This window comes from Nicotiana attenuata, chromosome 11 (genome assembly GCF_001879085.1).
Source record: "Nicotiana attenuata strain UT chromosome 11, NIATTr2, whole genome shotgun sequence".
Classification (NCBI taxonomy): Eukaryota; Viridiplantae; Streptophyta; class Magnoliopsida; order Solanales; family Solanaceae; genus Nicotiana; species Nicotiana attenuata.
In genome coordinates, this window is record NC_031999.1 from 11,372,806 (window position 1) to 11,384,707 (window position 11,902).

The 11,902-nt window shown below is 40.1% G+C and overlaps 1 protein-coding gene across 1 annotated transcript; it reads right to left on the reverse strand.

Annotated features, from left to right (window-relative positions):
* On the reverse strand, positions 3,659–7,440 carry LOC109234971 (ras-related protein RHN1-like). Its single transcript, XM_019401001.1, has 8 exons — positions 7,264–7,440; positions 7,037–7,114; positions 6,778–6,945; positions 6,583–6,631; positions 4,339–4,412; positions 4,169–4,262; positions 3,976–4,088; positions 3,659–3,902 (listed from the first exon to the last, which is right to left on the reverse strand). The coding sequence occupies exons 1-7, from the start codon at positions 7,300–7,302 to the stop codon at positions 3,988–3,990; spliced, it is 603 nt and encodes a 200-aa protein (XP_019256546.1). The 5' UTR covers positions 7,303–7,440; the 3' UTR covers positions 3,659–3,902; positions 3,976–3,987.

The window sequence follows — 11,902 nt, forward strand, 5'->3', positions numbered from 1 at the left end:
GCCTTCACCCCAGGGTCTCGGCCTCCTTCATCTTGAGCTCCTCTCGAAGCTGCTCCGACAGCTCGCTCTTTTGTTGAAACTGCAAAGGAGAAGTATTAGTAGACTGATCGGGAAAATCTATAACAAAACTTCAGATGGTATATTACCTTTTCGGTAAGCTCGGTTTGTTCTTGACAAGCCTTTGTCAGTTCGGCTCGAAGACCGCTGATCTCCTCCTCTTTCTTGACATAAAGGGTTTTAAGATCGTCCCTCTCTTCCGAGATTTACTTAAGCTCGGTCTCACATCGAGCAAGCTCAGCTCGAGACTTGGAGAACGCTTCTTTATGGAGCACAACAGCCTTCACAAAAAGGGATAGGTCAAACTCAGAACGACAAGGATAAAAGCACAAGCGTAATTTTAGAGGACAGAAACTTACTTGTTTGAAGAGCCGACGGGCCTCGTCGAAAATAAAAGAAGCATCTGGGTCGGGGCCATCTTCGATCCTTGCGAGGAATTCTCAAAGGATATCATTCCCTTCGTGGCTCGTCCCCACATCAAAAGTTTCCATGTTCCAAGCATCTCGAATTTGCCCCTCAGAGAACTCAGGACCAGGCGGCGACTCATCCACATCGATCACCCCTAACGACCCACTCAGGGTGTTCTCTTCTATTCGAAGGGCCTCGGGACCGGGTCCCTCGGCCTCACCCTCCAAATGACCTCCTAGATGAGGTACCTTTTTGCTGACCGATGGCTCGGGGACTTTTCTCGAACTACCCTCAGAAATTTCTTCGGTTCTAGGATGAACCGCATCTGCCACCACCGGTTTGGCAGACTTCGAAGCACCAGTGCTTCCTCTTTTACGAACTACCAACAGGCAATCGTCATCTTCTTCCTGGTCCCGAAGGCATTGGGATGTTTCTGGAGATAGGGCCACGGTATAGGCCTTAGGCTTTCGAACCGCGCTTTTCTTAGGCTTCGGGGGCTTTGCAGGCGACCCCCTCTTTCTTTTCTTTTCTTTGGAAGGCTTTGGAATCTCTTCTTCACCGGGCGGGGGCGGCCGCATGGCAACGACGTCTCCGAAGCTTGCATAAAGACAAAGTAAGTATTTCATTGAGAAACACAAGTAAACAAACAAAAGAACTCACCATGGTTTTTCGCCTCCTATCTTCCCTTGGCTAAATCGCGCCATCAGCGCTCCCCATATGAGGAGGTAGAGGCCAGTTTTTGGACCCAACCTTCGAGGTCCGAGACGGCACCGGGAAACCAAGCAACAGCTGCATCGGAAAGGGGTTAGATCGAGAAAAAGATGAAATCGAGAGGAAGCAGGGTATAAAGTTACTATGTACTTACGTTTCATGTTCCACTCCTCGGGGAATGGCATCCTCTTAGCAGGAATCAGGTCAGAGGTCTTGACTCGGACAAACCGGCTCATCCATCCTCGATCTTTATCCTCATCGATGCTGGAAAAGAGAGATTTCGAGGATCGCGTTGCAGTTTTATCAAGCCACCTCGATAAAGGCGAGGGCTGTACAGCCTGATCAAGGGTGAAAGGCATCCCCTCGACCTGGCTCGAGAAGAATCTGATCAAATGAACGATTTGCTAGAATAAAGAGTAAATCTGGCCAAGTGCCACTTGGTATTGTTGGAAAAAATTAAGGCTAACTAGGTCTATGGGACCCAGGGCTGGATTTGCGGGGGCCAGCGTGAATGGGTAGGTATACACGCTTAAGTACCCAGCTTTATTGGTAGTGATGTCCTCTTCTGGGAAGGGAATCACAACATCTTTGTTATCCCAGTTGCAGTCCTTCTTTACCTGCTCAAGCTCATCTTTGGTTATCAAACAGATGTATCGAGACATGGACTCGCATCGGCCTGGTATCGATATGGGTTTTTCAACTTTTAAATTGGATGTTATTTCACACGGTGGGGGAATGCATTCCTCGATACGAGGTGGGACCACCGTTTTACTTTTGGTCGGCTGCGATAATGAAGAGGCTTTTTCTTTTTGGGAACAGATTTAGATGTTTTAGCCATTATGGTGCAAACATTCAAGAAAAGAGAAAAGGTTGATGGTGAAGTAAGGGCGAATTGAAAAGAAGGGAGAATGCAGAGAAGCTGAAGATGCTAATGAGATTTTGAAAACAATCTGAGAAGTAAAGTTTGTAAAGTTAAGAATTTGGCCTACTTATAGAAGTCACTCAAGCGTATTGGGGAAGCCGAGTAGCCGACCATTACTGGCATGCATTTAATGTTTTGGAGAAGAGAACCGACGGGACGTATCGGTCATTTCGAACGCTCACATCACGGGTATGACATCATCATTAAAGACTCCGGAGAATCGTGGTCCAAATCGTTTCTCGTCGCCTTGCTCTGAGAAACGCGGGGACTATCTGTATACGATCGAAATCGTATGCCTCCGATGTATAGGCTCGAGAGGTCGTCTTGGGCCCGAGTTCGGGCAAGGCCGAGTTCGAGTTCAAGGGACCATATCCAAGCTCGAGGACGGAATGCAATGCCCAAAAATAGGAATGCAGGGAATACCGAAGTCAAGTATGCTCGATCCCAAAATTATACCGTTATGGATTTGTAACAGAATGAGCTAGATTCCTGCCATGTCCCCAAGATCATGGCGCAAATCCCGGAATGGAATTTTACGATTCGGTACTAGGCGGTTAGACAGCTGTATTAAGAATATTCCTTACTGTAAATAGAAATATACCTTATTTAGTGTTCCCCTATTATATAAAGGGGACCCCAATCATTTGTAACATCATCTCATCATTGGCAAGAATATACTATCCTACTTTTCTCTCGTATTATTCATTAGAATTATCCTTTACATTTATTGTTATTACTTTATTGCTCTTAGTCCATCTCGAGGTCATTAAGCTCGAGGTCACCACTGCTGAGTAACATTGGTTTTATTCACTTATTTCTTTCATTTCTACTTCATATTTCTTGGTTATTAATTGGTATTGAATTTAATCACATATCTTTAAAATCACAAATCAAATTTAATTGTTACTCGTATTTTCGAGGTAAACAACAATACTGAAGATTTATCCAAAAAGTTTGAACGTGATGCTACATGTGGAGATAACTTACAATCACAAATATTCAAAACTTCGTCTGCCGCATATTTTATAGAAATAAAAACTCTTTTTAACCCATATTTGGGCTCCTTTTAACCAATGTCAGTTTTAACCCATGCCTACTTGTAACGCATGAGTTCCTTTTAATCAATGTCAGTTTAAACTAGTGGTGGCAAAATGGTTAAAAGAAAAAAGTTATCCACCCTTATTATCCATTACAAAATGAGTTGGATAATGAACTTTTTAGAAATGAGTCTAATATGGATAAGAACCATATTATCCACTTAGAAAATGGATAACTACTAGGTAACCAATGAATAATTAATGAGTTTAACTTTTACATTTGTAAAACCTTAAATTAGGAATTGCACAAGTTTAGGAGACTAAAACATGGTAGACTTTGCTTTTAGGGGTAGAGGGGTGAATCAAATTTCTTTCAATTAACATGTTCGAACTATGAGCTAAAAAACTATTTTTTCCAACTTATATTTACCATAACATAACTATGAATATATGTTCCTAACAGCCGGACAAATATTCACTTGATAATTTCAGTTTGACTCGACATAATCATCCAAATGCCATGTTCACATGAAATTAACTACATTATATTAACAGCACAAATAAGGTTCACATATCATTAAAGATATCCGATACAAGAGTAGTAAAACAATAACCTTCGTACTATACCACGAAGACCATAATCATTACTCACGCTTAGACTTGTACCCTGTTTCAGTCATGAAGGGCCTCATTATATATCATGTATCTCCTGTAGGATAAAGCAAAGAGCACCTAAATGGTCGGGAACGATCAACAATGATGCATCACTGCACAATCAGTACAGAATTAGCATCTCATCACCATTATATAGTACGTATTATTTACCAAGAAAGAACTCACTGGAATGTATTCTCATGCAGAGCAACAGAATAGTCTCCTCACTCCTTCCCCTGTTCTGTTGCCTAGTTTCATTCCACCTAGGTGAGCTGGGGCAGCACTAGCTAATCTCTTTGCTGCATAATATAATGCATTTGTTTTGGCTTGAAATTTTTAAAATCCTATCAAAGCGAAAGTGATCATGTTTAACAATTACCTATTACATGGAAGAGCTCGTTTATATTCTGAGCAGTTTTTGCTGAAGTTTCAAAGAATAGCAAGCCATTCTCTTTAGCATATTGGTCTCCTTCCTGCGCAATAATATCAGTTGGAGATGGTATAGATACTTCATCTTATGCAATATCACTAATGTACTAACTGAAATACCTCATTGTCCACCATTCTTTCTGAATCCAAGTCAGCCTTATTGGCCACTAAAACAGTCACCAAATTTGGATTTCCTAGTACCACAAACACACCATTAGACCGCTCCCAAAAGTACAACAGATATGAAGACAGTTTGGATTTTTCATTTTCGACTGCACAAGCCCAGTGTTTCTGTACATAATACTCATGGAAGGAGTTCATCCGAATCCCTTTGCCGGAAAATTATATTACATATACTATGTTAAAATTATATATATATATATATATATATACACATACGAGTCTTAGAGTTTCATATCAATGAATACAAATTACATAGATGATGTTCACAAAGGTGCCTAAATTGTCAAAAAGAAAATTAAAAAAAATCCAAATTCTTGAAAAATAATCATGAATGTAATCACATTTATCTAACTCAATAAAAGAAGATCTCTACTCTACAAATACTTTATTATTTAAACTTTCTTTAGGGATAGATTTAGGTTCTTTGAACTTTTATGAGGGATAGATTTAGGTTCTTACGCCATCCTTCTAGGCAGATTTGATCATTATCACGATAAAGAGATTATACATGCTAATATATATTGTTACTTCCTTTATCTCAATAATAATAGGTTAATATCAGTTAGCCATATATCCCTAACTTGATATTTATTTGCGACTACATGCAATAAACTACGAAACTCTATGATAAATCTATCCGCTAGATAGATTTATCGATAGTACAATAAACTACGAAACTCTATGATAACACTTTCTGGAAATATTTTATTAATTTTTTTTAAAAAACAAAAATAGCTAACATTTTCAAACATTACCAACCTTAAATCTTAATTTAGCAATCTAAAAATAATCGTGAGCTCGTGAGTATGATTTCAGTACAATTCTCGTTAAGTTTTTGTCTCTTGGTATTTTGAAGTGGAAGACTTCTAACGTCACCTGGATTGTTCCAATAAAAATAATAATTTCTAAAGTTATGAATCTTGTGAAAATTAACTTACTCGACTTATATGAGTAATCTTACTATGATTACATCCCTAAATATTAGGAGTTCCTATATAGTTCAAGCAGAAAAGATTTAATAGTCAGATCTTTAGTTAATTTCAACGTCATAAATATTGAAAGTACTAATTAAATGATAATTTTGCCGATTGTAAAATTTATTTTTTAAAAGATAAAAAGGTCGATCAATTTTGCGTTGAAGTTTCATGCTTTTATAATAGTCTAGAATGATTGAAGAAGATAAAATTAAAAGAAAAGTGAAATATTATCTTCTTATATATTTAATAATTTTTAATCTTAGTCTCACACTATTTATCACATAATTAGAATAAATTAATATAAGTTTTTGCAAGTACTAAGTGAAGTAAAATTATTCTTCCAAAAAAAAATATATTGATGTTAAAAAATTATTGAGTTCATCATAAATACAATTAGAGTACCATTAGGATGTCATGTAATTGTCGAAACTACTTCAAAAGAACGTCTACTACTTTTGTACTAACATTCCAAATGTAATTGACTTTTTAGATTTTTATTTAAGATAACATTTTAATCAATTTTACGGTCCTAACTTTTAGTACATAATTTACATAAGAAAAGACTCAATAACCATATTTCAACGAATTTTTAAGTCCTAAATACTAGAAAAATAATCGAACGACTGGTTTATCTAGTGTAAACTTTATTTTAAAGGATAAAAAAGCGAACGACATTTCGCTAAGGGGTTTCGTGCTTTTAATAATTATATATATATATATATATATATAATATATATATTATATTATATATATATATATTAAAACCCCCTTAACTTCATAACATGTTTTCTTCTTTTATTAACCCCTTACTGAAATTCCTGAATCCGGCACCGATATTACTCCCTCTATTCCAATTAATTAATTAATTAATCATATGTGACTATGTTACTATTTGAGGAGTCAAAGAGATTCTTCGTTCTTTGACCATGCTTTTGTTAACTTTTTTTTTATATAAATATCTTGAATAATTAAGTATTACACTTTTTGTGAAGTTTTTAAATATGTAAATTTTGTTTTCAAGAAGTTAAAAATATACTCTATGTTCAAACTCACCGAAAATTAAGTACCTCGACCCTAGTTTCGAATTTTGCCACATAAAGTAGAATGGAGGGACTTTATGTTCATTTTCCACATCGGAACTGTTTCATTTTCGTCTTTTTAGATTCAAAACGTAAGCCGGTCAAAGTGTACCAATTTTGCTTACCTTGTCTTTGGAGCTGTTGCACCCACTTTTTAGCTCTTTCAAATGAATCCTGAACCCAATAGATTGATTTATAAATCATTTTATTAATAGTAAAACAAGTATTTAAAGTTTTAATTAATAGTAAAACGAGAATTTAACGTTAAACTATTTTTAAATAAAGAAAAGTGTAAAATCTTTCAGATAGATCCAGGGTACCTTGCTAGTGATATCATAGACTACAACAGCAGCTGCTGCACCACGGTAGTACATGGGAGCTAAACTGTGGTACCGCTCTTGTCCTGCAGTGTCCCATATGTCAAACTTTATGGTTGCTTCATTTAGAGAAAGTAGCTGAGTAAAGAAGGCTGCTCCAATTGTTGGCTCCTACATGTTTCAATAACACTACTCATGTGATAAAAAGAAAGATATTCACGGAAACTAAATCAGAATTCGTTATGCATGCATTTGACCAAACCTGGAAGTCAAAGAATTGTCCTTTGACAAATCTTAACACTAAACTGGTTTTTCCAGTGCCCATGTCCCCCAGCAGTACCTGAAACATGATTAAACATTAGAAAATCTGATCATTTTAACAAGAGTTTCATCGAAATTGTATCATTTCCCCTTGTTGTTTTTGACTGGGATTCGTATATTTAATAAGAGAACTCTAAAAAGAGTTAACAAAGGGAAGAACATACCTACCAGCTTGGCTTGTATATTTTTGTTCCTCCTCGTTGCCATCCAGAAAATTGAATGAAGAAAATAGAAAAACAAAGTATGAACCAGCAAGAACGAGAGAGATATAGACCCGCAGACGAAAGATTTGTGTTTTCTTAAAGTTGGTTGACGAGAAAGGATTTCAAGGTTTATGAGGTTACGTACGTCGTGGAATGTTAGGTTTAGCAAAATATATGATTGTGAATATTGACTGTTAGGTTGTGCTCCTTCCTATCATCAAGAGAAGATAAATAGATACTAAGAAGAAACTTACATACAGTTGTTTTATACTTCAATGCCACACACAAGAGGGGTAATTTGTGTGGTGTCCAATTTTTCGCGTGCATAGATTATATATTGTAACAATCAGGTCGGTCGTTTCATGAGTTACAGCCCCGTTTTTCCTATTTCTGTTTCTTTTGTGTTCTTTAGCTAAATTATGATATGTCGGGTCAGTTGGTTCGGGTCTGGAGTGGATTCGGAAAGGATTTGAGACACCTAGTCTCTAAAGTAGAAGCTTAAGTTGGAAAAAGTCAACCGGATGTTGACTTATGTGTGAACATTCTCGGAATTGAATTCTGATGGTTCCGTTAGCTAAGTTAGGTGATTTTGGACTTAGGAGCGCGTCCGAAATGTGATTTGGAGGTCCGTGGTAGAATCAGGCATGAATTGGCGAAAGTTGGAATTTTGGCGATTTTGGTCGGCACTAAAAATTTTGATATCGGGGTCGGAATGGAATTCCGAAAGTTGGAGTAGGTTTGTGGTGTCATTTCTAACTTGTGTGCAAAACTTGGGGTCATTCGGACATGATTTGGTAGGTTTCAGTGTCGTTTGTGAAATTTGAAAGTTTAGAAGTTCTTAGGCTTGAATCCGAGGGTAATTTGGTGTTTTGATGTTATTTTGAGCGATTCGAAGGTTCGACTAAGTTTGAATGATGCTATGGGGTGTGTTGGTATTTTTGTTGGACGTCCCGAGGGCCTCGGGTGAGTTTCAGGTGGTTAACGGAGCATATTTAGCCTTGAAGAGACTGTTGTTTGATGCTGTAATTTTCTTCTGGTTTCCTTATACGCGATCGCAAGAGTGGGGCTGCGATCGCGTAGGTCTGTTGAGGGTAGCTGGGAAATTGTTCTATGCGATCGCCAGTTGGGGCCTGCGATCACGAAGGTCTATTAAGTTTGGCTATCGCGAACGCGTGGCTGAGGTCGCGTTCGCGAAGAAGGATTTGGATCGGTCGTGAGGTGAAGGAATTGCTCTACGCGATTGCATAGAGTTGGACGCGTTCGCGTTGTTTTGTGACTTTTTTATCCGCGATCGCATGTGTGTTTCTGCGATCGCGTAAGGTAAGTCGAGGAGCAATCCATTTTTGTGCTTCTCGATCGCGAGGCGAATTTCGCGATCGCGATGAAGGTATACCTGGGCAGATTTAAAAGATTCAAAACGAGGGTTTCGAGTTCATAACATAAAATTGAAGTGGGAGCTCGGTAGAAGGCGATTTTTGAAAGGATTTTCAGAGAAGTGATTGGGATAAGTGTTCTTCACTTGTTTTTGGTTAACTTCCATGATTGTATCTTGATTTTTATCATCTAAACTGGGAATTTCGGGTGAAACTAGGGGGGGGGGGGAATGGAAGAGAATTGGAGAGATGATTTTGGGGATTTGATTGGCCATTTGATGTCGAATTTTGATGAATTTGGTATGGGTAGACTCGTGAGTGAATGAGCATTTTAGTTTTGTGACTTTTGTCGGATTCCGAGACGTGGGCCCGGGAGCCAGGTTTGAGTGAATTTCGGGATTTATGTCTAATTTGATAGTTTTTCTGGTGGAATTCATTCCATTAGCGTATAGTGATGGTATTGTTCTGGTTGTGAATAGATTCGGAGCATTTGGAGGCCGATTCAAGAGGCAAAGGCATCGCGGATTAGAGATTTGATCGGCTTGAGGTAAGTAACGGTTATAAATCTGGTCCTGAGGCTATGAAACCCCGGACACTGTGTCGTATGACTATTTTGGAGGTGACACACATGCTAGGTGACGGGCGTGTGGGCGTGTACCGTAGGGATTGTGACTTGGTCCGTCCCGTGAGACTGTGGAATCAATTGGCCAACTATTTAATACACGTTCCCTCTGTTTTCATGGAAATTGATTGTACTTCATGTTAGAAATCATGTTTAGGCCTTTTGTGATCACTGTTGAGACCTGCGAGGTCGTGTACTTGCTAAATTAATAGCTAATTGCTGTTTTGTACTCAGTCATAGCTTTTCTTACTTATTATGCCTCCATCCCTTACTGTTCATTGTTGATACATAATATTATTTCTGATGGGCTGTTTATATGATTTCTGATTGCCCGGGAGACTAGAGAGATTGATGACTGAGTGAGACCGAGGGCCTTGTGAGGATATTGAGACTATAGCACATGAGTTGTCCGTGCAACACGTGAGTTGTCTGTGCGGATTATGATATTAAGACTATAGCACGTGAGTTGTCCGTGTGGATTCTGATATTGATACTATAGCACGTGAGTTGTCCGTGCAGCACGTGAGTTGTCCGTGCGGATTATAGCGCTTGGGTTGAAGGAGCCCCTCTAGAGTCTGCACACCCCCAGTGAGCGCATGTACCTATTGTGTGTGATTATTGAGGGCTGAGATCCGAGTGATTGAGTTGCCGAGACGATTTGAGTGACTGTGTCTTGAGAGACTGTACTCGCTTTCCATTATTGTTGCACTTAACTATTTCCTGTACTTGTTATGTAACTCTCTGAAGGACTTGTTATCTGGTACTTGAGCACGAACTAATTTGACTTAAACTGCTAAATTTGAAAGCATGCCTATTTCTTGATGAAGTTTACTGAAATGCACAGTATTTGCATAGCTCGTCACTGCTTCTCAGTTCCTTATTTATTTCTGTTACTTAATGAGTTGGAAGTACTCACGTTACTCCCTGCACCTTGTGCGCAGATCCAGGCGTATCTGGGCACGGTAGCGGCTGTTGACTATTCTAGTTGCTGATTATCTCGGAGATGGCAAGGAAGTTGCCTGGCGATCGCTGCCCTGCTCTTCTCCCTCTTATCTTCCTTTAGTTGTATTTAGTTATTTTCCGGACTATGTTAGTCTCGATATTGTCAGACAAATTGTAGTAGATGCTCATGACTAGTGACACCCCGATGTCGGGCTTCCTTTTTCCGCACTTTTGTTTTGTTTTGGAGCTTCTTATGAAGGTTTTATATTAAATAGCCTTGAGATTATCTTAAAATTTGAAATAACGTTTTGTTTTGGAAATGTGTTGGTTTGCCTAGTTCCGAAAGGCGCCATCACGACAGGGTTAGTTTTTGGGTCGTGACAAGTTGGTATCAGAGCATAGGTTACATAGGTCTCACAAGTCATGAGCATGTTTAGTAGAGTCTTGCGGATCGGTACACAGACGTCTGTACTTATCTTCTAGAGGCTGCAGAACCTTTAGGAAAACTTCACATTCTTGAATTCTTGTCGTGCGAATCTGTTAATTCTAGTAACTAAACTTCTGCTATTCTATTCTCTCACAGATGGTGAGGACTCGTGCTACAAGTTAGGACGGACGCCCACCAGTACCACCAGTTGGGGCCGCGAGAGGCCGAGGTCGCGGTCGAGGCTGTGGTAGGGGCAGGGGTAGAGCCCGCACAGAAGCTAGGGCAGCACCTACAGATCCACCAGCCACCCCAGTTCATGTTCTGGTCCCAGTTGTGGATGCTCCAGCGGGACTAGCTCAGGCACCGGCTGTGCCTATTGTTATCCCAGGTCTTCAGGAGACCTTAGCTCAGATATTGATCGTGTGCACCAGTCTTGCTCAAGCGGTCGATGTTTCTACTACAACAGCTACTTCCCAGGCCGGGGAAGGCACTTAGACTCCCGCCGCCCGTACACCCGAGCAGGTTGTTCAAGGGCTTCAGACACCGGGGGCACCACTAGCCCAGCCGGTTGCACCTGCTCAGGATTATGTGGTACCAGTCATGCCTGATGATGAGCAACATAGATTGGAGAGTTTTGGTAGACTTCAGCCTTTGACTTTCAGTGGTACAGAGGGCGAGGATGCCCAAGGTTTCTTGGACAAGTGTGAGAGGATTCTCCGTACAACGGGTATTCTAGAGACCAGTGGGGTCTCGTTCACTACATTTCCATTCTCTGGAGCTGCCTTTACTTGGTGGGAGGTTTATGAGAGGCGTAGGCCTGTTGGTGCAACGCCCCTTACCTGGCAGTAGTTCTCCGTTCTCTTTCTGGAGAAGTATGTGCCACAGTCTCGCAGAGAGGAGCTACGCAGAGAGTTTGAGCAGTTGCGTCAGGATGAGATGACGGTGTCGCAGTACGAGATGAGGTTTTCTGAGTTAGCCAGTCATGCTGTTTGGTTGGTTCCCACAAACAGGGAAAGGATCAAGAGGTTCATTGATGGCCTCACATATCAGCTGTGGATTCTTATAACTAGGGAGAGAGTGTCCGGTGCTTCTTTCGAGGAGGTTGTTGACATCGCCCGGGAGATAGAGTTTGTACGCCGCCAGGAGCGAGTCAAGAGGGAGGCCAAGAGGCCTCGTGGATCAGGGAGTTTTGGTGGTATTCCTTCTGGAGTTCCACCACGGCAGGAGTCGTCCCCATAGA